General features: G+C 45.4%; 1 protein-coding gene across 1 annotated transcript in view; it reads left to right on the forward strand.

Annotated features, from left to right (window-relative positions):
* The first annotated feature begins 5,582 nt into the window (after positions 1 to 5,582).
* LOC127039436 (disintegrin and metalloproteinase domain-containing protein 20-like) overlaps positions 5,583 to 27,661 on the forward strand; it is a 143,933-nt gene continuing 121,854 nt past the window's right edge. The window contains exons 1-6 of the mRNA XM_050933226.1: positions 5,583 to 5,668; positions 9,309 to 9,391; positions 11,278 to 11,342; positions 23,341 to 23,419; positions 24,753 to 24,829; positions 25,673 to 25,880. Coding sequence (XP_050789183.1) covers positions 5,626 to 5,668; positions 9,309 to 9,391; positions 11,278 to 11,342; positions 23,341 to 23,419; positions 24,753 to 24,829; positions 25,673 to 25,880 — 555 coding nt within the window. The 5' untranslated portion in view covers positions 5,583 to 5,625. The remainder of the gene's footprint in view (positions 5,669 to 9,308; positions 9,392 to 11,277; positions 11,343 to 23,340; positions 23,420 to 24,752; positions 24,830 to 25,672; positions 25,881 to 27,661) is intronic.

The following is a 27,661-nucleotide window of genomic DNA, read 5'->3' on the forward strand; positions in this document are numbered from 1 at the left end:
TTTGCTGGATCAGGAAGAAGGCCCTGAGACCATTTAAAACCAGGCTCTACCAAAGTCACACATGCTTATGACATCTAATTTTTTACATCTAGATGATGCATTTTAAGTGATAGTCCAAAACATTAAGAGTGCAAATAAGAGTTAGCATTTGCATTTCTAATTTTTTATCTTGGTTTTCAGAAGCATAATATCCAAAAACATCCCAGTTTTTACTGAGAATGAGAAAGAACAATTGATAGCAGATTATCCATCTTTTCAGGTAAGTGTTTTTTTGGTATGTACCTTGGAGAATACAATATTGAGTAAAATTAAACTATTTCTAAAAAGGTTGGCTGAATAAAAGTTTACATTCTTGGTTGGAAATTCCTCGCCGGTTTATTGAACTACCAGATGAAGGTGTTTTTCTATGTAATGAAGAAAAACATAGACTGGATTGAAAGCTGAGAATTTAGCCCTGGATATTGTTAATAATCCCCTAGTTAATAACCCTGAGGTAAAAAACTGGACCATTAAATTAAAGTAGCTAAATTCTAAATCAAAGGAGGATAAGGATTGTCCAGTTTTTAGGGTGCTATGCTAGAATTTGAGAGTCTGGTTTATGTCCCTGCTCCACCATGGACTTCTTGTGTGATCTTGAGCAAATCATTTAGCTACTCTATGCCTCAGTTTTCCCAATCAGTTTTCCTTCCTTGTAGAGATGTTATGAGGAGAAATGCCTTATAGATTGTGAGACGATTACATAGTACATTAACGGGGGATATATAAATACCTAAGATGTATGGGGGAAAAACTCCAGAAAATTTGCTCTTCAAAAACACAGTTGGCCCTTCTTACACCTTCCTCATTTCCCCCACCTTACCTTCCCTCAGGTCAGTGGAGTTCTTCTCCCAGGAGCGGCTGCCAATTTATTACCTATGAAGGGAAGACAGAAAAGTGACATTTTAGTTCCCCCCCCACCCCGCTTTCCAGAGGTGTTCCTATAATTTTAAGCTGGCTAGCTCCTGTAGACCCACTTGCCATGTGGGCCCTTGTTTGATTTAGGGAAGGCTAATTGGGGTCATTGGAGCGCATGGGCCAGGTCCCCCACTAAATCCTTAAGGAGGATAATGTGCCTTTAGATCCCTGTTTTCTTCCTGCAATTCCTGTGAGCTAGTATGATTATTTTCTAACTTTACTGCTGATATGGCAGCGGAGGTGGCAGGTGCTGAGGCTTCCACAGGTCATGCTCCCTCCGAGCCTCCGTTAAGTCCTGGCAAAACACCTCCAGTTCCCTGGTGCCCCCCGCTTTAGTGGCTTGCCAAGCCCAACATGTTTGCCACAGAAGTCACGCTCCCATGGCAGTCTGTCCCCTTTTATCAGGTTTATACAACGCTAAATACTTCTCATAATTATTCTCCAGAGCTAGGATTGTGTCCCATCCCAAGATCACCCCGGGACTCCAGGGATCTGTGCCTAAATTCTGCAGCCATGCTAGAAACGGGGAGGGCCTGTTACAGCGCTCCATTCCCTTTTCTCTGCTTCCCCTTTTTTTTCCTTCTCACCCTTGCCCTTTACGAACATCGACATGGTGGCCCCTTTTCCCCCTCCCGCCGAGACTACCTGGGGGAAGTTGACCCACGCACTTGGGAAACTGAGGGGGGGAGAATACCCAACACTATCTGGGACAGCTAACCTACTCGTGTGATAGTCGGGTCCCAGAAACACACCAAGCCTGTTCATCGGATACTGCTTCAGCTCAATTTAACCCTTTGTTTCCCGGCCAATGCATCAATTAATGTTACCCATTCTTGGAACCAGCCAAGAAATAATCACAAACAAAGGTTGAAGTAAAGCAGTACTGAGGACTGATTGATTACTTGCTTCCCTTATTCGTGCAATTATACTCATACACACATCCCAGTCATACTGGTGACAGGCTGCAGGTGTGGATGTTGCTTTTGATTTTAGATGACTGAGACTGGCCAGGTTCCAGCTGCCCAAAGATTGAAACGTTAGGCGATGAGAGTCCCTGGAATCCCTTTGGATCTACGGGAGGGCTCTACTGCTTCCGGTCCAGTCCCGAGTTCTTGCTGTCATAGGTTACATCTCCTTGTTGGTAACCATCCTGGGCACCCGTCTTGAGATTTATATCTTCACCCCGATAATATCATCGTTCTATAAAAGGTGACATTTGCTTCTTTGCTTTGCCATTGGTTGTCACTCACACCATCTCACTCATTCCTTACATTGATTGATTACATATTCATAAGCATGAATACAATTGGTGATATAGAGCATTGTAGTTTTAAGGACCTTCCATTGTTACCCGTGGTTTTGTAGCAGCACAACAGGAAACAATACAGACTATATGCGAAAGGGCAGTAATTTGTCCAAAAATTAGAAGGGAAGCTATTTGTTTAACAAAACACAGGATACTGGAAGTTTGTAAAAGCAGTGTTTTTCTTATCAGTTCAGCCATTGAAAGAACATGCGGAACCCTGATGAGATAGTGGTGAGTCAAAACTCCCAAGTGATGTGATTCATGGACAATTTCCTTTTTCTTTTTTTTAACTGTTAGTTTATTTTGTTCTGTTCCACTTTTTAATTTGAATAAACAGGTTTTGGTCTTATTTATGGTTCTCTTTCTGTATTCAGATAAATGTCTTCTCAGAACTTCATAGAATTTCATCCTACTTCTAAGTTGGTCCTGTCCTCTGTATCCCTTCAGGGAGAATTGTATGTCCTCTTCTCTGTTTTTCCTGCATTCTGCCATATATTTCATGTTTTAGGAGTCTCGGATGATGACCCAGGATACTGGCACAGTCAACCCATGCAACACATCTATGCGAGGAGGCAATTCTCTTTTGCAACTTTTGCATAACAAATTTGATTAATATCTGAGCTTCTCACCTTCCAGGACAGCAGACAGGGCCAGATCCATCTTCCAGCTCTGTGGGCCTCCCAAAGTGGAACAATGATCAACAAAAAATGCCATCAGTTTTGCTCCTGGGGAGGTTGACAGATGCTTTTCTGCTTCTTTATATGGACCCCCCAACCTGTATGCCTTCCCTCCAATTGCCTTTCTAACCAGGGTCTTTGTTAGGGGGCTTTCCCTTCACCTGCTCCCCTGGTTCTTGTCACACAGACAGAAAGCAGAAGACCAGAAGTCCAAAGTGCAGGCAATGTAATGTTTGTTGGGGTTAGTTTCAAGCAGGCATATCCACAGCTGTACATGCCAGCAGAGTCTGTTTCCCAGTGTTCTGTTCCCAGCTCTGACATTGCATGTCACCGTTTCCTATTGCCTCCTCCTCCTTCATAGCAGGCCTAAATATACCTGCAGTGCACACTCCTGGTCCCACCCCTTACAATTTATGCTCATATCCCATGTTGGAGGGTCATCAGTCTGGGGGCATTGTCCTACCTCTTTTTTATCCTATGGGAGGGGAACAAGTGAGGTTCTGCTCTGGTCAGGGACAGGCTTTCTTTGGCTTTTAGTGTTCCTTATGCCTCTCCCCAACCCCTTCACTGTGCCGAACTGATTGTTTGACCTTGGCTTGAGAAAGGAGCCAGGCAGGCTTCCCGTGTATGCTCGTATATTAAACTCCCCCTAGACCCTGTAACACTTTTAACACCATCTCTTATCTCCTTTCACCCCATCGGCTTGTGAGCAGGTGTAGCATACAATGTGGTTGTTCACACATATTAGTAAGGAGATAAGAGTATCAAAAAGCAAACCCCAAATTTTATGTCAGGCTAATAAACAGGCCTATATGCTAAAAGTCTTGTTCAAAGTCAAAGACGACCATGCTCATTTCATCCTTATAGCACTGGCATGACCTCCCCAGCCCTTGTTCTCAAACCTACTGGCCTTGTCAATCAAGCCTCCTCTCTCTCTCCTGCTGGATCCAGGTGTGATTTCTCAGGACCATGGTTGCCGACTCCATCCCAGCCTGTGAGCTCTCTGCCTAACAGCACGGAGGACTCATGGTTAACACCTCTGGAGAAGTCCTCTTCTAAAGATGTTCAGAAAACTCTCATCTAGGGGTACCTACCTGGCTAAGTCTGGTGGAGGGAGGGGCCGGGGCTGGCCCTGAGGCAACAGAAGCAGTGGGGATGGGGCTGGGCCTGAGGCAGCGGGCGGGGAGGGAGCAGGACTGGCACTGAGGCAATAGGAGCAGAGGGGGTGGGGCTGGCACTGAGACAGTGGGAGGGGAGGGGAGGGGAGGGGGCGGGGCTTGGCCTAAAACAATAGGAGTAGAGGGGGCGGGGCTGGGCCTGAGGCAGTTGAAGGGGTGGGGGCAGGGCTGGCACTGAGGCAGTGGGAGGGGAGGGGGCAGGGCTTGGCCTGAGGCAGTGGGAGGGGAGAAGGCGGGGCTGGCACTGAGGCAATAGGAGTAGAGGGGAGAGGGCTGTCCCTGAGGCAGTGGGAGGGGAGGGGGCAGGGCTGGCACTAGGGCAGTGGGAGGGGAGGAGGCGGGACTGGGCCTGAGGCAGTTGGAGCAGAGCTGGCACTAGGGCAGTTGGAGGGGAGGGGGCGGGGCTGGCACTGAGGCAATAAGAGCTGAGGGGGCAGGGTCTGAGGCAGTGGGAGGGGAGGGGGGCGGGGCCTGAGGCAGTGGGAGGGGAGGGGAGCTGGCACTAGGGCAGTTGGAGGGGAGGGGGTGGGGCTGGCACTGTAGCAATAGGAGCAGAGGGGGCGGGGCCTGAGGCAGTTGGAGGGGAGGGGACAGGGCTGGGCCTGAGCCAGTGGGAGGGGAGGGACCTGGCACTAGGGCAGTTGGAGGGGAGGGGGCGCGGCTGGCACTGAGGCAGTTGGAGGGGAGGGGGCAGGGGCTGGGCTTGAGGCAGTGGGAGGGGAGCAGGTGGGGCCTGAGGCAATAGGAGCAGAGGGGCAGGGGCTGGGCCTGAGGCAGTTGGAGGGGAGGGGGCGGGGCTGGCACTAGGGCAGTTGGAGGGGAGGGGGCGGGGCTGGCACTGTAGCAATAGGAGCAGAGGAGGCAGGGTCTGAGGCAGTGGGAGGGGAGGGGGGCGGGGCCTGAGGCAGTGGGAGGGGACCGGGCAGGGCTGGCACTATGGCAGTTGGAGGGGAGGGGGCGGGGCTGGCACTGGGGCAATAGGAGCAGAGGGGGCAGGGCCTGAGGCAGTGGGAGGGGAGGGGAGCTGGCACTAGGGCAGTTGGAGGGGTGGGGGTGGGGCTGGCACTGTAGCAATAGGAGCAGAGGGGGCGGGGCCTGAGGCAGTTGGAGGGGAGGGGGCAGGGCTGGGCCTGAGCCAGTGGGAGGGGAGGGACCTGGCACTAGGGCAGTTGGAGGGGAGGGGGCGGGGCTGGCACTGAGGCAGTTGGAGGGGAGGGGGCAGGGGCTGGGCTTGAGGCAGTGGGAGGGGAGCAGGCGGGGCCTGAGGCAATAGGAGCAGAGGGGGCAGGGGCTGGGCCTGAGGCAGTTGGAGGGGAGGGGAGCTGGCACTAGGGCAGTTGGAGGGGAGGGGGTGGGGCTGGCACTGTAGCAATAGGAGCAGAGGGGGCGGGGCCTGAGGCAGTGGGAGGGGAGGGAGCTGGCACTAGGGCAGTTGGAGGGGTGGGTGTCGGAGACGCTGTTTCTGCTCTTGCTGCAGGTGCTTGCCCGGTGTCTGTGAGGAGCCGCGGGGATGGGGCTGCAGGTCTGGGCCCTGCTCCTGCTCCTCAGCCCAGGTGAGGGGGACAGTGAGTCTGGTGGAGATGCCAGAGCGGGTAGATATTTGGGGTCATGCCTGCAAGGCAGAGGCCAAGCAGGGAAGGGGGGAGCCAGGAGTCGGAGCAGGGCTGTGAGGGAAAATGGCCAGAACAGGAGGAGGAGCAGGACTGAGGCACAATGTGGGGAGCGGGCTTGAGGGGAGGGGGAATATGGGGATTGGGGGCAGCAGGGAGCCCTGGGGAGTAAATCAGGGAAGTGGGGAATTTGTGAAGCTGGAGCAGGGCCCCTGGAGGGGAGATTCAGGAGGTGCCAGAGCGGGACTAGGAGCAGAATCTGCTGAGAGCAGTTGAGGGCCCAGAATCAGGCAGAAGGCACAGAGGGGCTGTGGGCCTGAGGGTTTATGGAGGCAAACTGGGAAGGGGGCAAAGGGACTCTTTCGGGGCAGGGAAAACTGAGCACACATGACCAAGCAGGAGGTTTGAGGAATGGACAGGGGGGGATTAGAACCAGGGGCAATGGACTTTGAGGCATTTGAATCCTGGAGCAGCAAGGCCTAGAGCACCAGCTGGAAAGGGGCAAGCTGGAGCAGGGAGGGGGCTGGCTGGGAAGCAGCTGATGAGATATCTCTGCAGGCTGGTACTTGGCTGATGTATATGAGGAGCTTCTGGGACTACCTCCTGGGGGTTGTGGGGCCGGGCCGGGCTGGTGCTGGGTGAGATTTTGCTCCTGCCCTCAATCAGCTCAGCTTAGGTGGGGAGGGGAAAGTGGTGCCTCTCTGAGGGGTGTGGTTGCAGGGGTAAGGGAAGATGGGCAATTCACTAAGGCTGGAGAAGGGACTGAGGAGGGGCCTGTCAGGTGGGATTCAGCAGGGAATGTGGAATCAGGCCCACTGACTTTTTTGTGGGGGATGAGAATGATTTTTGTTAGCACAGAGGCAGAATGGGGTAGGAAAGCAGGGGAGACATGTGGAGTAAAGAGATTGGGGTAATGCCTGTGGTCAGGGGTAGTGTGAAGATTGGGATAGGGCCCACAGAAGTCTGGAGGAGTGTTTGAATAGGGAAGGTGGTGTGGGACCCACAAGGGTTTAGTGTTCTGGGGAAGGGGTGGTTGTGAGGGAGACAGGGCTGCTGCGGGGGTTTGAGAACAGTCCAAGGGGGGCTCAGGGGAACTGAGCATGGAGCTGGGCCTCCTAAACAAAGGTTTTCAGGAGCTGTTGTGAATGGGGAGCTGTGTCAGCTGACAAGGAGTTTGTAAGGGATTGAATCAGGGGCACAGTGAAGCTTAACAAGGTGAATTTGGGAGGAAAGAATAGGGAGGGGATGTGGGGTTTGTTGAAGGCTTTATTTGGGGTATGGAGCAGTGAGGGTAGAGTGAGTTCCTCTGAGGTGTGGTTTGGAATACACAGGAAGGAGGAAGGAGTACAACTTGCTAAAAAGGGATGTTGGAGGGACTGCAGGGAGACTTGGAGCAGAACCTGTCAATGAGGCTTTGAGGGGCACTGAGGAGTGTGGAATAGATCCTGCTCAGGGGGCCAGGTGTACTGGCACAGGGAGAGGGGTAGTAGGGCCTGCCAAGATTAAAACAAAAGTGTTCATGGATGGAGTCTGTGTAAGGCCAGCAGATGGAGTGACAGTCCCTGGGAGAGGCAAATTTTTGGAGCAGTGGAGCAGGGCCTGCAGAGTGGGCAGAACCCGGGGGAGGCAGGTTGAAGAAAAGAGAAGAAAGGGAGAGAGAGACTTGCTTACCTAGGGGCAGAGTAGATCGTGGGGCTCATTAAGGAAGGCTTTGATGTGGGAGCAATTTGGGCATGTAGCAGGGACCTGAGCCATCTGATGAAAGCTTGGGCAGGTGGAGAAGGGAGGAGAGGAGTGCAGCCTGCTAAAGATGATGTGGGAGTGGTGTAACAGGAAGGGGTTGTGACTGTGGAGTAGGGAGTGGCCCTGGAAGGGGTATTCATGAGGGATGGAACAGGTAGAAAAGGAAATGAGTCTTGCCCAGAGTTTTGGAGGACATGAGAAAAGAGAGGAAGACAGGTCTTATTGATGGAGGTATAGTTGGGAGTGCAGAGTATGAATAGGGGGAATATGGCTTGATGAGGGATTTTTGATAAAGGAGATGACACTAAGCTGGGAGGAGAGGTAGATATGCTGGAGGATAGGGATAGGGTACAGAGTGACCTGGACAAATTGGAGGATTGGGCCAAAAGAAATCTGATGAGGTTCAACAAGGCCAAGTGCAGAGTCCTGCACTTAGGATGGAAGAATCCCATGCATTGCTACAGGGCTGGAGACCAACTGGCTAAGCAGCAGTTCTGCAGAAAAAGACCTGAGATTACAGTGCATGAGAGCTGGATATGAGTCATCAGTGTGCCCTTCTTGTCAAGAAAACCAATGGCATATTGGGCTGTATTAGTAGGAGCATTGCCAACAGATCGAGGGAAGTGATTATTCCCCTCTCTTTGGCACTGGTGAGGCCACATCTGGAGTTTTGCATCCTGTTTTGGTCCCCCCACAACAGAAGGGATGTGGATAAATTGGAGAGAGTCCAGCGGAGGGCAACAAAAATGGTTAGGGGACTGGTGCACATGACTTACCAGGAGAAGCTGAGAGAACTGGGCTTATTTAGTCTGCAGAAGAAAAGAGAAAGGGAGGATTTGATAACAGCCTTCAACTACCTGAAGGGAGTTCCAAAGAGGATGGAGTTCAGCTGTTCTCAGTGGTGACAGATGACAGAACAAGGAGCAATGGTCTCAAGTTGCAGTGCGGGAGGTCTAGGTTGGATATTAGAAAACACTATTTCACTAGGAGGGTGGTGAAGCACTGGAATGGGTTACCTAGGGGGGTGGTAGAATCTCCATCCTTAGAGGTTTTTATGGTCAGGCTTGCCAAAGCCCTTCCTAGGATAATTTAGTTGGGGTTGGTCCTGCTTTGAGCAGGGAATTGGACTAGATAACCTCCTGTCTCTTCCAACCCTAACATTCTATGATTTTGATGCGGAGTCAGGGGGCAGACATTCTTCCTAGGAGAGGATTGCAGTGGATGGAACAGGGAGTGTGGCATACTGAGTGTGGTTTGCAGTAGTAGGTGATGAAGTGGTGTCCACTGTGATTGCAGTGGCAGAGAATAGGGCTCATTGAAGAGTACAGTGCAGCAATGGGGATATGGGGCTTGCCAAGATTGAGGGTTGTGTGATGCAGAGGAGGGATGGAGGAGCAGGGATTAATGTGGGGTGTATTAGAAGAATGAAGCTGGATGTGATGGGGTCAGATGGACCAGGGAGAGTGTAGTCTGGTAGAGTGAGTAAGTGTTTGCTTGGAAGAGAGAGCCTGTTGGTGGGGGAATACAGTGGTGTTGGTCAGAAAATCAAGAGGCTGGAAGGGGACTGATGGAGAAATTGGCTTGAGTTCAGGTTGGGAAAGGGAACCCAACGGAGTAGTAATGATACTGTGTTCTCGCTGTGTCTAAGCTTATCACATGATTTACAAACACTGAATTAAGATGCAGAGTTCATCCCTGTCCCAGGAATTGTTCCTCCTTCACATTGTACAGAGTGACTGCTGTATAAAGTGATTTTCAGTGTCAGAATCCAGAAGCACGTATCCAAATAACTGTAAACTTATATTCTATTTAACTTATTTGAAACTATTTCTCTTTCTAGGCTTTTCTGAGACTTTGAAATTATCTTATTCTGAAGTAATAGTTCCAAGAAAGCTGGAACCAAGAGATGACATAGACACCAAGGTAGTACCGCTTTCTAAGAAAATTGGAATTTTTGTGTTGACTCAAACTAATGATCCCTGAATCCAGTCTTTGGTAACTGCCAGTATCAGATGCTTCAGCGGGAGGTGTAACCACCTCTATAATAAAGTGTGTAGGGCAGAAAATGTCTTCCTTCTCCTGAGCAATTAGTGGTTTGGTTCTCCTCTGAAGCACAAGGATTGATAATCTTTAATATAGTCTCTGCTTACCTGTGTAACTGCACTTGACATTTTTAGGAGTGGAACTCAGTGCGCATTAATAACATTTATAAATTAATGGAAGTAAAACATATATTATTCATTGCAAGGAGCTAAGGAATTCAGAAGATACTTATATGGCTCTCACTAACAAGGGGTATAAGCACTACAAAATGTTTAAAATGTTTATCCTCACAACACTCCTGTAAAGTAGGGAAGTACCTCTATGAGTTGGCAACCCCCAATAGCCACTGAAAAGGTGTTGTCCTACAGAGCGATGTGCGGTTATGAGAAGCTATAAAGATGAGGCTGCTGCCAAATTAAGACATTAAGAGCATCATACTCTATTCAATTTGATTCTACCCATTATTCCAAAAACGTTATTCACCCTCAATTTGAGACTGCATAGTAGTGCTGTGGCAGTGGTGTTTAGTGTCAACTGTTAGGCTCTGTCTTCGCTGGGGGCATTTTCTAAATGTTTCCCATTTTTGCTGACACTGATTGAGCTACACCAATTTTAGCAATGCTGGGGAGCTTCATGTAAACAGGATCCTAATACTGCTCATGGTGGTCTAACTGGACCAGTATTGGCAACTTTGGGAAATATTTAGCAAACTTCATTGCTGTAGCAAGGCCTTACATGAAGGTGTCATAACATTTCTTCCCAGATCTGGACCTTAGCGTCCAGAATATGGGTGTTAGCATGAAAACCTCCAAGCTTAGTTACCAGCTTGGACCTGGTAATTGCTTCCACCAGCCAGGAATTATACAGTGCCTAGTTCACTGTGGTCTCCCCAAAACCTTGCCTTGAGTCTTACAACAAAGGGAAATAACCCCCTCCCCTTGTTTCCTTGTTACTTCCTCCCAGGCTCCCCTGCCTGGACGACCCTAGGAGATTCCCTGCTTCAAGTCCTTGAAACACAAATACTGAAAGATCAAATCTCCCTCTCCCCTCACCCAGAGGGTATGCAAAGTCAGGCTTAGTAAATCTAACACAAAGAGATTTTTCCCATGACTTCTTCCTCCCACCAATTCCCTGGTGAGCTGCAGACTCAATTCCGTGGAGTCCTCACTAAAGAAAAACTCCAACAGGTCTTAAAAAGAAAGCTTTATATAAAAAGAAAGAAAAAGGACATTAAAAATAGTCTCTGTATTAAGGTGACAATATACAGGGTCAATTGCTTAAAAGAAAAAATGAATAAACAGCCTTATCCAAAAAGAATACAATTTAAAACATTCCAGCAACTACACACATGTAAATACAAAAGAAAACAATATAAACCTATTGTCTTACTATCCTTGTACTTACAACTTGGAAACAGAAGATTAGAAAGCCAGGAGATAGAAAGATCACTCTCAGAGATGAGAAAAGGAACAGACCAAGAACAAAAGACTCACACCCAAAACTTCCCTCCACCCAGATTTGAAAAAGTCTTGTTTCCTGATTGGTCCTCTGGTCAGGTGTTTGGTTCCCTGTGTTAACCCTTTACAGGTAAAAGAACATTAACCCTTAGCTATCTGTTTATGACAGAAGGGAGAAGAAAATCTTCTCTGAACACAATCTGAGGAAATATATTAATACAATTTTTATAAAATTTAATACAATGTGGAGATTGATTAGTCAGAGTTTTAGAATACTATTGAATTATACTTTTTATTTGAATGTTCTAGGAGAAGGTGTCTTATCTAATTAAAGTAGAAGGAAAGTTCCATATTGTTCACCTACTACAGAAGAAGTAAGTGACTGTTTTCTTCCAAACCTTTCATATACTCTTTTTTTTTTAGAGAAATAAGTGTACATGGAGCTTTACAATCAAGTATGGAGACAAAAGCTCCTGGCCCCAGAAGCTGTCAATCTAGATATGAAGAAATAACAGGAGTGATAAAAGAGTATACGGGATGCAGGGAAAACTGTTTTTTATGGGGACCATTAGTTAGAGCAGTAACAGTTAGGAAGGGACAAGCATCTCCATACTTTGAAATTAAAGCTACTTTTCATGATAAAGTTGATTTTTACATGCTTTCTAACTTTGCCAGGAGCAAACCAATTCACACAAAACTCTACACCCATGTAACCTTATGGCATGGAAGGATATTTCAGAAAGGTTTGAGATACACTAAACAATATATGTTAACTATATGAGAACTCAGAACAGTAGTCTCTTCTTGGAGATGAGCTCTGCATATCAGCGCTAATGAGATTCATGCCTCCCTGTGCTGCTGACTTTTGGCAATCTTCTTGAAAAGAGGTGTCTATGGAGACCACACAATAACTACCTCCCAGAACTACTATTCAGAGCTAATATTGGTAAATGTCATACAATCACATATTGCATTGGCTGCTTCTTCTTGGCATGTAGCTGCAGGTATTGGAGATCCTCATTCTGTGCCTGGAGAGAAATTCTTAATCTGAATCTGAAATCTCCTGTCGTCTGATTCAAGTTACTACAGTTTTAGAAAATGTAGATGCTTTTAGATAGCTCTTGCACTGTTGCTCAGTTTAAATTCCTAGACCAACTGAGACTTCAGTTCCTGGCCCATTTCTGATGAGCAGAGCCCTGTACAGATACAAAATTTACATCTGCGGATGCAGCTATCCACAGGTATAAAGCAGATATCCATGGAGCTGCAGGACTCTAGCGACAACGAGTGAGACCAGAAGGGCCATGGCCAGTGACTTGTGAAAGCAGCAGCGTATCACACTGCTCATAGGAGCCAGTTCCCAAACTGGGCAGTTTCATCAGCATGGCTGTGCTGCCCCCAGCCCTGCCCACTGGGGTGGGCACCAGGCTCACTGGCAGTTGTCCCTGGTCACGCTAGTGCATGCAAACTGTTCACATGGTCCCTGACAGGAGTCGCACATGACTGCTTGGATCAGACTCCTGTCTGGGAGCATGCAAGCTTTTTCACACATTAATGTGACTAGGGGCAGCTGCCAGTGAGCCTGGTGACCACCCCACTGGGCAAAACTGGGGGTGACACAGCAGCACTGGAGGAGCTGGGTGCTGGCTCTGGCAAATGGCAGCTCGACATGCTTCTTTCACCACTGCAGTTCCTGGCTCAATCGCTGGCCATGGCCCTGATGGTCTTGCTTGTTGTCACTAGAGCTCTGCAGCTCCACAGATATCTGCTTTATATCCATGGATATCTGCATCACAGATATACATTTTGTGTCCGCGCAGGGCTACTCATGAGACCCTAAAGATCCAACAAGAAAGTTCAGGTTTAAAGAGCATGTCATATCATTTCATGCACCTCTGTCTTGCCAGAGTTGGAGGTATGTACTTGCTGTCTGATATGCATCAGGGATGTTCAATCTATGGAATGTTGTTCTTTTTGCTGGGCATTTAAACCCTGGGCACGAAAGAACAGATACACTCAGCTCCAAGCTTTTCTAATTACAAGCATTAGAATTTAGCTTCTTGGGGTTCTCCTCTTATCAGGCCCCTTTCCTGTGCAAGGACAGAGTAGGGCATAATCTGCTTTGAAACCTGTTGTATTATTTTGATGGAATATATGGGTCCCAAAAGTAAAAGTGTCACCACGATCCAGTCAGTGTGCAGTGTTAAACAAGGCTTTGGGTTTGCTATATAGAAACCTCAACTGCTTAGTACCATGGCACAGAGGCCATTAATAAAGATACAGCCAAAGAAGGAAAAACAGTTAAAGCATTTGAAATGTAAAGTATTAAGCAAGGCTTTAATTTTAACAACATCTCTCTGTAGCCTTATCTATAGTTATGGGTTACTTTAATCAATTACTGAACCCCAAAGTGAGGGATTACATCTACTTTGATCTGTGAACTCATACCCTAAGATCAATTACAGTAGAGAGGTCATCAATAGAAGAGAGACCCCAGGGTGCACAACAGAGACTACATAGTGCTCTTCATGTAATACAGTACACTCCTCTTATAATAATCACATCCGTCCTGGATTATTTGATACCTATAAGCACTTGATTTGTACAAGTTAATATAGGAATAATTTTTGTCCCAGTGGTTTTGATCACTAGATACGGTTGATTCTTGTATCAGTGATTCTTATAGAGTGCACTGTAATTATTTTTATTGACCAAACAAATAACAATCTACAGATTGCAGTCAGGTGAAGGAGAGAGACAACAATATGGAACATCTAGCATTTCTATTACTAATACCACCCTTTGCAGAGAAACGCAAAATATTGGTCACCATCATCATAATCATCTTCACCATCATCGTCACCAACAGCTGTTATCTTGGAATCCTCCTCCAAGGCACACAGGCCGGGATACAGCCTTTATTATGTGTTATGCTGACGCCCACTGGGGTTCATGCATATTTATGAAGGTTTTAACGCCTTTTCCTTATTTGAACTTCCGCACCACATTACTTTTAGGGTACCACATTTTTCATAGGCTAACTCATTACTTCCCCTTGTACTCATTAGCATTAATGTAACTTTATGACCATAGTAATATATGGTTACCCCAAGGAAGTTTGTAACATTTCATCCTCGCTACCAATGGTCAACTTGTGGCATCTACTGATGTTTCATAGACATTATTACCCAAACTCTGTAATTATTTTCAAAACATCAGCATACAAACATAGACACAAGCTCAGTAGGTTCATTATTAAGTTACCAGTGGTAACTTATCCTAAGGCCTAATATTTGACTTCTGTATCCTAAATATAACTGATATATTTTAACTCTGGCTACACCTCATTCCTTTTAGCTGTAAAGAGCCTTTAGAAGGAGGGGGGAAATTCTGTTTGACAGTTTTTTAAATGGTAATGACTGCCACTTTTTTGGAAAGAGAAGATAGTTGAGATGTGCTGGAGCTGTTATTGCTTTTGTTGTTGATGTCCGATCCCATTTCCTAGAAAACAAGATTCAAATACAGAAAAGGGGAAATAAAATATCAGCAAAGATGAAAAATGAAGCTTCTGTCCTTGTTATTGACTCTCGTTTGCAAACTCTCTGCTGAAAAAACTCAGACATAGCACAGGGTCTTAGCAACCACCCTGAAATGTAGCGAACATGTAACAGCATTGAGCTGTTTAGGGGCATTGCATTTAGGTGCCCTTCTGGTCACAAGCTTACAACAGTGTTGCAGAACGTATGGTTTTAGCCAGCTAATCCATACTCTTATTAAACAGAAGGAAAAAGGGATGTATAAGAAAGAAAAGAAATAAGGTGGAGAAGGAAAAGAACATATATGGGCATGGTAGAGAGACAAAATCTCACTGCCCAGATGGGTTTGGGATTTAGTTGGAGCCAGTGGAAGTGATGCTGTCATCTGGATCCCTCTCTCTGGTCCATTCTGGTCAGGACATCTCTTGGGATTAAAAGAAAGAAGGCTTCGGGTCTCAAGGGACAGTAGAAGGGGCAGATATGATGGTGAATTTCAACTTTTCTCAACTTTCAGTCAGCCATTGGCACAATAATGCCCCGCTCCCCCACCCCCCGCCCCAGTCTCTTCTTTTAAGAACCTTGACAAAGAGGGATGGGTAGACTAGCCCATCCCCTAATTATTTTGTCCACTAATTTATTAGACCTTATTTCTGATACACCAATTTTGGTTTATTCTGGTTCCACACTTTTCCTGTTTACCAAGAAATCTTAACACAATATTTGAGTTATATCAGTGGGACTTCTTGTGGAACCAAAGGTTCTCAAACTGGGGGGCAGGCCCTTTTGGGGGGGTGAATGTATTCGGGGGGGGCTGAGAGGCTTTATGGGGGAGGGGGGAAATGTGCTGCACACATTTTACCCACAGCAATGAATGAACTACCAAAGCTGATTCCTCTGGACATACCAGTCCTCAGATGACAGTGCACATTTTGACAGATTTTTGTTGAGCTTGCATAGCATTATACAAAGCAGCTCACATCTGTACATTAATCCATTTGCTATGATGCAAATTTAATTGCCAGCATAGTCCACAATCAAAGTTTTGCCTTTGCTCTTATTACAATTTATCGTTGGCTACTTCATGCAACAGAAAAAAAACCCAACTCAAGTGAAAAACAGAGGCCAAAACTGAGTCAAGTGAAGCACTGCTTCTGCATATATTGGTATATGTACTTGAGGGGCAGGGAGAGGGGAGGCATATACTATTACAGACACAGTGAAGGGAGGGCACTATCAAATAAGTTTGAGAATCACTGGCTTAGACTAATTCAGTCCTTCTGTCTTCCTTTTGAACCTTTTTGACCAACATTTGTTGCTATAGGTTATTGTGACACTTTATAAACATTTCCTCATTTTTTGCAGCTGAGCTCATAATTTGGTTAAATTTAGTGGTCCAATTATCACACCACCATGTTGGTGGAGCACCTTATATCCAGCTTTGGAGCTACACTAGAACCGAAGAAGCTGGATTTATCTTTAGTGTCTGTCGGTGCCATGGATTTCAGATTTGCCTGGTGTAAGGCAGAAGCTCATGAGTGCAGATGATGATGGTCTTTCAGTGCTGGAGACCTTGTCAGCACTGGAAAAGCTCTAAGTAAACCTGCTCCTTTCAGTGCCACATTTCTCTCAGATCCAGCATTTGTGGACAAATTCCTACATCCCTCTCTATTGCCATTTATAAAATGTCATCAATAATACAGAATTGTCTAATGAGGTATTCTTGGGTTTAATTAGGTAATGTGTGAGTGATGCTTAGTAGATAAGGCATTGGACTGGGATTTTATTCCACTCTACCAGTGATCCATTGGGGAACTTTGGATACGTCATTTCATCATCCTGTGCATTAGTCTCCCCACCTCTAAAATAGACATAATGGTATCTCTGCATTAGGTGCACTCAGTTCAGGTTTTCAATTTCTTCTTCAAAGCTACGAGAGCTGGGAATATTTTTTGTAATTAATGCATAGATTCCAGAGCACAGCTCTATGGCAAGAAATGAATTCTCCAGCAAATTCACAGCTGCAGAGTGCACTGGGTCTTGACTGTAGAGTCACATAGGACCATTTAAGTGGCTAAATACCTAAATCACACTGACTTCAGTGAGAGCCAGACACCTAAATACCTTTGAGGAGCTGGGCCTTAGACTTTATGTTACCAACAGTTCTTCGAGTGCTATCCCTCTGCATGCTCAGTTCAGGGGTTGGTGCCTCCTTGCACTGTCAATTGGAGATTTATAGTAGCAGTGTCCATGTGGGTCACGCTTGTGCAGCAAGCGTCTCGCTATGTCATTGGTGCCGCGTCTAGCATGTGCACGACTTGAGCCCTCCAGTTCCTTCTCAATCATCCTCAGCTGAAGACAGAGCTCTTCCAAAACCTTTAGAAATAATAGTTGAAATAGCTAGTTAGTCATATAGAAAGTTAGTGTTAGTGTTAGAGTTAGTTTTATTACAAAAAACATTTATTTTCTCTAGTTACCCTCCCTGCACTGGGGGTGGTTAACTATTAAGATACCTGGATCCCCAAACTTCAAGCAGTGCGGCTCCTGCCATGAAGCAATGCCTGTTTTGGAGAGGCACTCCTTGTGCATACAGTGTCTTGGTGAGGCACATATCCCACAAAAATGTTCCCACTGTAGCAATCTGAAAGCTAGAGCCTGGTGTAATTGGGATATCAGGTTAAAAATTACCTTGGTGCAGAAATCTCTCCAACTTGAAATGGACTCACAGACTGCCTCTCTGGGCACTCCTCCCATAGGAACAGGAGACGTAACCTCCAAAACATCGAGGACGAGAGCACAGATGTCAGTGCCAAGAGCACTGCAGAAACAACGATGATCTCCTGCCAGGTCGCTACCCCCGATGCTGACACATGCTTCGGTGAGCACCTATGATGCTCCAGGTACCTCTGGAGGTTGGTAAGGTGGCTCTTTCTTGCCTCCCCCTCTCCACCTGCCTGCCTGCCTGCTGTTCGCCTCCGTTTGGCTTCTCACTCCGCTCGCCTCCCCACCAGGCACCCATCTCCTCCTGAAGAGTGGGGCCCCCTAAAGCATGGGGCCTAGGGCAGTCACCCTGATTTGCCATACCCTAGGGACGTCTCTGCCTGTGGGATATGGAGGAAATCCCTGCATTTCTCATTAAGCAGTACACTCATCAAATGAAGACGATAATGAGTTACAGGAACCATGCACTTTCTCGCCACACCATTCATCGCTGAAAGAATAGCGACCACCCTGGAGCCATATGGGGCTGAGATACCATTACAACTAGAAGGCTCAACCATGGTGCGGATCGCCTTGGATGTATCCACCAATGGCCTTCCTAATGCAATGGGCACATTGGGAACACTGGCCAACTTACTGGGGCCCCCACTCCAGGCCACCCAGAGCTCGTAGAAGCGAACTGAGGGCAAGTCATGGCTGACTAACTTAATTGCCTTCTATGATGACTGGCTCTGTGGATGAGGGGAAAGCAGTGGTTGTGTTATTCCTTGATGTTAGCAAAGCTTTTGATACCATCTTCCACAGGATTCTTGCCAGCAAGTTAAAGAAGTATGGGCTGGATGAATGGACTATAAGATGGATAGAAAGCTAGCTAGATCATCGGGCTTAACAGGTAGTGATCAATCGCTCCATGTCTAGTTGGCAGCTGGTATCAAGCCGAGTGCCCCAAGGGTCGGTCCTGGGGCCGGTTTTGTTCAATATCTTTATTAATGATCTGGAGGATGGTGTGGATTGCACCCTCAGCAAGTTTGGGGATGACACTAAACTGGGGAGAGGTAGATACACTGGAGGGAAGGGATAGGATGCAGAGGGGCCTAGACAAATTAGAGGATTGGGCCAAAATAAATCTGATGAGGTTCAACAAGGACAAGTGCAGAGTCCTGCACTTAGGATGGAAGAATCTCATGCACTGCTACAGACTAGGGACCAAGTGGCTAGGCATCAGTTCTTCAGAAAAGGACCTACGGTTACTGTGAACAAGAAACTGGATATGAGTCAACAGTGTGCCCTTCTTGCCAAGAAGACTAACGGCATTTTGGGCTTTATAAGAAGGAACATTGCCAGCAGATCAAGGGACATGATCACTCCCCTCTATTTGGCATTGGTGAGGCCTCAACTGGAGTACTGTGTCCAGTTTTGGGCCACTCACTACATGAAGGATGTGGAAAAATTGGAAAAAATCCAGCAGAGGGCAACAATAATGCTTAGGGGCTGGAGCACATGACTTATGAGGAGAGGCTGAGGGAACTGGGATTATTTAGTCTTCAGAAGAGAAGAATGAGGGGGGATTTGATATCTGCTTTCAACTACCTGAAAGGGGATTCCGAAGAGAATGGATGTAGACTGTTTTCAGTGGTACCACATGACAGAACAAGGACTGATGGACTCAAGCTGCAGTAGGGGAGTTTCAGGATGGATATTAGGAAAAACTTTTTCACTAGGAGGATGTTGAAGCACTGGAATGAGTTATCTAGGGTGGTGGTGGAATCTCCTTCCTTAGTGGTTTTTAAGGTCAGGCTTGACAAAGCCGTGGCTGGGATGATTTAATTGGGAATTGGTCCTGCTTTGAGCAGGGGGTTGGACTAGATGACCTCCTGAGTCCTGTCCAACCCTGATATTCTATGATTCTATGACACTGAAATAGATACAGACCAGGAAACTACATCTCTGGCACATAGTTCTACTTAGGCGATCATGCCACCACCTCCTACCTCAGCGGACGATTTCAAGCAGTTCCAGGAACTGTTTAAGCAGGTCGCCCAAAGCCAGGACATCCCATTGGAGGAACTGCAGACAAATTAGCACAAGATAATACAAATCCTATACCCCTCCTCTACTTCCAAGATCACTCTCCGCATCAATGATGCAATCCTGGAACCAGCTGAGACAGTGGCAGATACCGGCCTCAATTCCACTGACGTGCAGAAGGGCTGATAGGAAGTATTACGTCTCCACCAAAGGGATAGATTTCCTCTTCTCACATCCACCTCCCAACTTCTTGGTAGTCGACGCCACTAACCAATGTGGCAAACAAACCCAGTTTAGATGGACACCACGAGATAAAAAACACAAGAGGCTAGACTTGTTCGGGTGCAAAGTTTATTCTTTGAGCACTTTGCAATTCAGTATTACCAGCTATTCAGCCTTGTTAGCTAAATACGATTATGATAACTATGAGAAACTTAGCTCATTCACAGTGGAGTTCCCTGTGGAGAAACAGTCACAATTTCAAGCGATTGTAAATGAGGGTCAACTCATAGCTAAAACAGCCCTCCAAGCATCTTTGGACATCATGGACACGGCAGCCAGAACCATGGCCATGGCTGTAGTGATGCGCCGGACATGCTGGTTGCAGGCCTCGAGCATCCCTAGAGAACTGCAAATGAAAGTAGAAGACCTACCATTTGATCAAGAATTGTTGTTTTTGAATAACACTGATGAGGTGCTCCACTCAGTGAAGGACTCTCAGGCCACTCTGCACATTCTGGGAATTTATACCACACTTGCAAAGAGAAGAAGGTACCAACCTTATCAGAGAACCAGAGACTCCTCCACCAATCAACAGCAATAATGGCCTTACGATAATCAAAGGCAATGTCAACGCTCACAGCACCAGACAGCACCTCAATCCCAAGCACTGACTTCCCAATTGGCTCCTCCCAAACCACAATTTTGAAGCTTTGGTCTAGAGTTTGAATGACCTCCCTCACTAGGCAGCACTTATGCCCAATACGTTCCCATGTTTTGGCTATCACCTTCACCCATTCTACCACATCTAGACCTCAATAACATTGGACCAGTGGGTTTTAGAAATAGTACTTTTGGGATATACCATTCCCTTCACCTCCCAACCACCTACCCTACCCCCTACCCTGTCCCTCTTCAGGGACCTTTCTTACAAGCACGTATTACCACAAGAAGTCAATCATCTTCTACAAGTAGGTGCCGTGGAACGAGTGCCTTCACAGTGCAGGGGGAAGGGATTTTACTCCCACTACTTCTTGACCCAGAAGAAGAATGGAGGATGGAGACCTATCTTGGACATCACGAAGCTCAATAAATTCGTATGCTCTCAAAAGTTCAAGATGGTCACACTGGGCACGATACTTGCAGCACTGCAAAAGAGGGACTGATTTTCAGCGTTCGACCACCAAGAGGCTTATTTTCATATCACCATTCACACTGCTTACAGGAAATTCCTGCGATTCATAATAGGACAGGAACACTTTCAGTACAAAATACTACCATTCAGCCTATCTACTGCATCAGGAATTTTCTCCAAAACCTTAGCGGTAGTTAAAACATATCTACACAAATAGGGAATAATGATCTTCCCTTACCTGGACAATTGCCTTGTCAAAGGCCCAACTCAAGAAGAAACGCTGGACACAGTCCAAATGGCTATCACACTATTCAGGGATCTAGGGCTACAGACAAGAAAACGAAAATCCACTCTAATCCCAGTCCAACAACTGAACTTCATTGGGGCACATCTTGATGCACAGAAGCCAAGGCATCCCTGCCCCTGACCAGATTCACAACTCTAACAAACTATCTTGGAAGAAGGGTCAGTCCTCAAATACCGGCTTGTACTGTCCTGTAACTACTAGGACACATGACAGCCTTGATGTTCGTGGTACAATACACAAGGCTACATAAGTGCAGTGTACAGATCTGGATGAGCACTGTATACATACCCAGCAAGCACTCTGTAACACAAGCGTGGCTCCTGCATGGTTCATCATGATGAACTAGTCAGCTTGGAACAAGTTAAACACGTGTTACTAAACAGCAGGAAGGTGACCACGCATAATACTTACCTTCAATAATGGAAACAATTTTCCTCCTGGTGTCAAGAAAAACACTTGACGGCTTCCATAGCACCGCTATCATTAGTGCTGGAATACCTGCTGGAGTGGAAACACTCAGATTTAGCAATGAGCTTGATCAAAGTCAATCTTGGGGCCACTATTGCATTCCGTCATGAGATTGATGGGACCTTAATCTCTGTGCACCGAACTACTAAAGCTTCCTCGCGGGTCTCCAGACTATTTACCCAGAAGTTCGCCAACCTACCCTGGCCTTGGAACTAAATCTGGTGTTGAGATGCCGCACCAAATCACCATTCGAACTGCTAGCCACCTGCTTCTTACTGCATTTTTCCATGAAAGTGGCCTTTCTGGTTGCTATTATTTCCACCAGATGTGTGAGTGATATGGGGCGCTCATGGCCGATTCTCCCTATACTATATTCTTCAAAGACAAGGTCACGTGGCATATGCACTCAAAATTCTTACCAAAAGTAACATTAACCTTTCTTATGAATCAACCAATCCATTTTTCCTACATTCTATTCTAAGCCTCATGGTACTCCAACAGAGGCCATCTTGCATACATTGGACGTTAGGTGTGCCCTAGCATTTTATCTTGAAAGGACCAAACCTTTCCAGAAATCTCCTAGACTTTTCATTTATACTAACAAGCATTTGAAAGGCTATGCGATATCCTCTCAGAGTTGTCTAAATGGATCTCCACGTGCATTCAACAGTGTTACCATATTCGGAACATGGACCCTCCTGCACACATCAGAGCACATTCTACACGATCTGTTTTAGCCTCGATAGCATTTCTACACAGTGTTCCAATATTAGAGATTTGTAAGGTGGCCAAATGAGCCTCCATCCACACATTTACTGAGCACTATGCAACCACTCATTACTCCAGGACTGATGCCATAGTTGGCCTAATCATACTCAACTCTACAATTCGGACGAACCTGAAATCTCTCTTGCCTTCTCAGGGGCACAGCTCTACAGTCACCTGAAGTGGAGTACCCACAGGGACAGAACTCAAAGAAGCAGAGAGGGTACTCACCTCATGCAGTAACTGAGGTTCTTTGAGATTTGTGACCCTACGGGTGCTCCACTACCTGCTCTCCTCCCCTGTACTTCAGAATTTGCAGTTGGGACTCTGTAATAGAGAAGGAACTGGAGGGCTTGGTCGTGTGCTCCCTAGACGTGTCACCAAAGGTGCCGTGAGATGCCTACTGAGCATGTGAGACCCACTCAGACACTGCTACTGTAAATTTCCAATTGATGGCGCTGGGGCACACTGACACCTGAAGTGGAGCACCCACGAGGGCACACATCTCAAAGGACCTCAGTTACTGCACAAGGTGAATAACCTTCTTTTCAGATGCATCAAGACTGCAGCAGCAGTTGTTGGAATTTTTGGATCTGGTTTTAAGACTAGGCTATGAGTAGACAATTCAACAAAAATATCTTTATTTCCCAAAGGCTGATCAGCCTCTTACCAAGGGAAGTACATCTCGTATGCTGTACTCAATGTCACTATAAACCCCTACTATGATAATGCTTCCCTAAGACTATAAGCAGTGGCCTGTATGTGCCTTAAAACTAGAAGAAGGACCCACCACATCATCCAGGTGGTCTTTGCTGTCCAACAGGCCTACTGAGCTGAAGCTTGATGCTGAAATCCCCATTTTTGTATTCTATGTCAAAGTGCAAGCTGCACGTATTTGTGTCAGCTGGTGTTCCACTTGTCTCAGATACAGCCTCACACAACAGTTTCTGGTTTCTTCTCAAAGCAGTTTTAACTATCTTGAACTAGTTTTGTGGTTTTAGCTGAGAGAAAAACAACCCCTTTCGTTCTTATAAAAACAACATTAATTTACCTAACAGCAAAGCTAATTATAACCAATTTTATATAATGACTGCCTACCATATATTTATATCAAGCTCCATCTTGCATTATCTATATTTCTTCAGCAGGGTCCTGTGCTTTTGAATTTCTAATTTTTTAAAATCTTTACTTTTCAGAATGTTTATAGCCCCAAATATCCCAGTTTTTACTTACAATGAGAAGGGAGACTTGATAACAGATTATCCATATATACAGGTAAGCATGAGACGTACCTTAGAGGGTACAATACTGAGTAAAATTAAACTGCCATGCTCTAGACTGGATAGATGAAGGTTATCAGCTTTGATAATAAATTTCTGGCTTTTTAACTGGATTATAATTTGAGGGACTTTTCTATGTAGTGAGACAACCATACCCTTGGCTGAAAGCTGATGAATTTAAACTTATGTATGGTTAATAAACCCCTGGCTAATAACCCCTGGTTAATAACCTCACCTTAGACCTTCGTTCCTTCTGAATAGCTGACAGATTGGACAGTTGAGTTCCTCTGTTGATTTAAGGTCACTTGCTAGTTGTGGTACTTGTTCCCAGGTGATGACAAAGCATTCAATATTCTCTGTCGCTGTTTTCTGACAGTTCTTCCTTGGCCTTCCTCGTTTACACCCTGAGGTAAAACACTGAATTTTAAAAATTCATTAGCCAAATTCTACATGAAAGAGAGGACAACATGAAGAAAATGAGCTTTCAAACTGCTGAAGATTGCAAAGATTTTTAAAAAAGGTTTAAAAAATGATTGGCCATTCCCACTCTCTGTTCTCATTTCTGCCTTCCCTTGTTACAAGTGAGCTGGACTCATCTTCCCTGAATAGCTGCAAAATATTTTTGCTTTAAAATCAAATTGCTAGGGTGTGGTGGTTGTATTCTGCCAAGCCCTGGCTGGGATGGTTTAGTTGGCGTTGATCCTGCTGTGAGCAGGGGTTTGGACTAGATGAGCTACTGAGGTCTCTTTTAACCTTAATCTTCCATAAATCTGTGATTCTAAGAAGCAGGCGAAGCAAGGTTATATAGTTTGGCTGTTATATTAAGTCTGATTCATCCCTCTTCCTTCAGCTTCCCTGGTCATAACTGTATTAGAAAAATCCATGTCATTTCCAGTAAGTCTCCTTTTATGTTCATACATCTTCAACTAGTTGTTGAGAGTAAGGTAGCAGAAGTGCAAATAGTAAGGTATTAGGAATTAATTGTGAAAAAAGTGTAATATTTGAGAACCTCTCTTTGAAGCACACTCCTCACCACAGGGAGTGTCCCCCCTGCTGCATTATCTCTGCACTATTGACATGAGTGAAAAGCAGTAAAACTTGGTTTTGATACTAAAGTCAGTAGATCTGAGTACACAGGAAAACAGATCTGCTGAGTGAAAAGATGTCATTCATCACTCCTTTTTCATATTAGAACCCCATTTTGAGACCAGATGCAAATAAATTTAGCCTTTGCATTGTGTATATTTAATTTTGTGTAACTAGTATCTGTTATTCTGTTTGACTAAAATTAATGATAGAAAAGAAAAACATGCTTTTGGATCTTGCAGGATGATTGCTACTACTCTGGATATGTGGAAGATGTCCCAGAATCTGTTGCAGTTCTGAGCACTTGCTCTGGACTCTGGTAATGTAGACTCCTCAGTATGCTAGATTGCAAACATAATGCATTTTTTCTTTTGAATCAGAAAGCTAGATTTAACATAACAGAATAACTGTTTAGAGGCCTTTTACCTTTTCCTAATGCAGATTTTATGCCAGGGGTCAATACGACCCAGCTCCCTGTAGCTCTAAGTGACTCCGATTTGCCATTCCTGGCCAATGGGAGTTGTGGGAAGTGACGTGGGCTACAGGGACCTGATGGCCGCTTCTCCCATTGACCAGGAACGGCGAACCGCGGCCACTGGGAGCTGCAGGGGGCTGTGCCTATAGACGGTCAACGTAAGCAAAGTGTCTCATGGCCTGCCAGCGGATTACTCTGATGGGCCTTGATCTGGAGGTTTCTGACCCATTTTATGCTAATCTGTTGTTAAGGGTCATCTGTTGTTACGACATAGGGCTAGAATCACAAGCCTCTAATCTTAATTTTGTATTTTATTTTATAGACTGTAAAATAGTATGTAGTGCAGCGATGACTGATCTGTGGCTTATAAAACAGTAGATACTGCGGTGATGAGTGATGTGTGGCTTGATGCCCATTCAGGGCTCTTCAGTCTCTTAATTGTGCCTCTCAAAGGTGGCTGAGTTACCAAGAACATTTCTATTCAATTGTAAATTGGAAATGTTTTTCCCTCAATAGCACCTTCCTTTCAGGAGGCAAGGGAGGAAATTTCAGTAAAAGTTCTGCAAAAACTGCGTTATACATCAAAAATAATTCAGATGGAAAATTTCTGACTAGTTCTAATATTTTTGTAGAGTTTTTTTAGTTTTCCCAGATCGCTAAATTACACTTCAATTTTGCAATTCTCAGGGGCTATTTCGTGATTTACGATTTAAACTATGAAATTGAACCTGTTAAATCTTCCTCTACGTTTCAACATGTTATTTATCGAATGGCAGTTGATGAAGACTCGCCTGATCGATGTGGAGTAACTGATGAAGATATGGAAGATCAAGCAGCTAAAGACAGAGAACATCAAATATCTAAGGTTCAAATGGAGAGACAGCTTGTAGTAGATGTAAGTGTTTTATATGAGTTCACATAAAGTAAATGGATATTATGTGGAACAGAGGTAGTCAATAGGCAGACAACAGGCCAAATCCAGACCACCAGGTGCTTTTGAATGGACCCAGAAAACTTTTTATTTTCCAGTGGAAAAACATAAAGAACCACTGCTCTACAGAAGCCTATTAGCAAAGGAAAATGATTATACTTTTATAGTAGTACTTATCTAGCACTGTCAGCTTCATGTAATTCTTTTCAAATTCAGAATGTTGATGCCAAGAAAATAGTATTCTGGAGAATGATAGACTCATAGGACAGGAAGGCACCTTGAGAGATCATCTAGACCAGTCCCCTGAATTTATGGCAGGATTAAGTAATATCTAGAGCATTCCTGACAGGTGCTTGTCAAGGCTGCTCTTGAAAATCTCCAATGATGGAGATTCTACAATCTCTCTAGTTTAACCTGTGCTTAACCACCTGTAACAGGGTTCACATCCTGCCCCTCTTCCTAGGCCCGCTTGCTGCCCCCAGTAAGGCTCAGAGAGGCTTCAGGGTTGTGAAACGCCCGTGTCTTTATTTATATAAGGTTCTCCCACCACCAGTGTCTATCTATATACAAGTCTTGCAGGATTAGTCACCTCCTTTACAGGAAGTCAGTCTTCAGCTAAGATGCCTCCAGTTCCCTCTCTGACTGACTTCTCCTTGGCTGCCCCCCACCTTCTGGCTCCATCCCAGCCTGTGGCTTGTCAGGCCAGCAGGTGTTGCCAGTCCTCAGGCCAGCATCAGGCCTTTTCCATCAGCCCAGATCTGCTTCCCCTGAATGGAGCTGACTGGGCAGGGGCTAATTAGGTGCTTTTGCACCAGCACCCTGCTACACCACCCTAACAGGAACAACATAATGTCCAATGTAAACCTCCCTTGCTGCAATATAAATGCCCATTGCTTCTTGTTCTATCATCGGAGGTTAAGGAGAAAATTTTTTCTCCCTTTTCTTTGTAACAACATTTTATATACTTGAAAACTGTTATGTTCCTTCTCAGTCTTCTCTTCTCCAGACTAAACAAACCCAGTTTTTTTCAATCTTCCTTCATAAGTCATGTTTTCAAGACCTTTTATCCTTTTTGTTGTTGTTTTCTGGACTTTCTTCAGTTTGTCCACAACCCTCCTGAAATGTGGCACGCAGAAATTAACATAATACTCCAGTTGAGTAGAAGAATTACTTCTCATATATTACTTACAACACTCTTGCTAATACATTCCATAATAGTTGGGGGGCGGGTTGCAACAGTATTGATCTATTCATTCATATTTAGCTTGTGATCTACTATGACTCCCACATCCCTTTCTGCAGTACTGCTTCCTAGGCAGTCATTTCCCATTTTGTGTGTATGCAACTGATTGTTCCTTCCTAATTGGACTACTTGGCATTTTTCCTTAAGAAAATTTGTATCCTATTTCCTTCAGACCATTTCTCCAGTTTGTCCAGGTCATTTTGAATTTTAATACTATCATCCATGACACTTACAGCCCCTCCCATCTTGGTATCATCCACTAACTTTATAAGTGTACTCTTTATGTCATTATCTAAATCATTGATGAAGATATTGAACAGAACCAGACCCAGTACTGATCCCTGTGGTGTTACCCAACCAAAAGTTTTCAGAACCAAAAGCAGTGGTAACTTAACTATTTCACTCCAGGCAGTGCTAGGAATAAATCAATGGGAACACAGCACTTCTGGCTGATGAAAATCAATACAAATAAGTGTGCCCTTATCTAAAACTACAATTTATT

This window comes from Gopherus flavomarginatus, chromosome 1 (genome assembly GCF_025201925.1).
Source record: "Gopherus flavomarginatus isolate rGopFla2 chromosome 1, rGopFla2.mat.asm, whole genome shotgun sequence".
NCBI classification, from domain to species: Eukaryota; Metazoa; Chordata; order Testudines; family Testudinidae; genus Gopherus; species Gopherus flavomarginatus.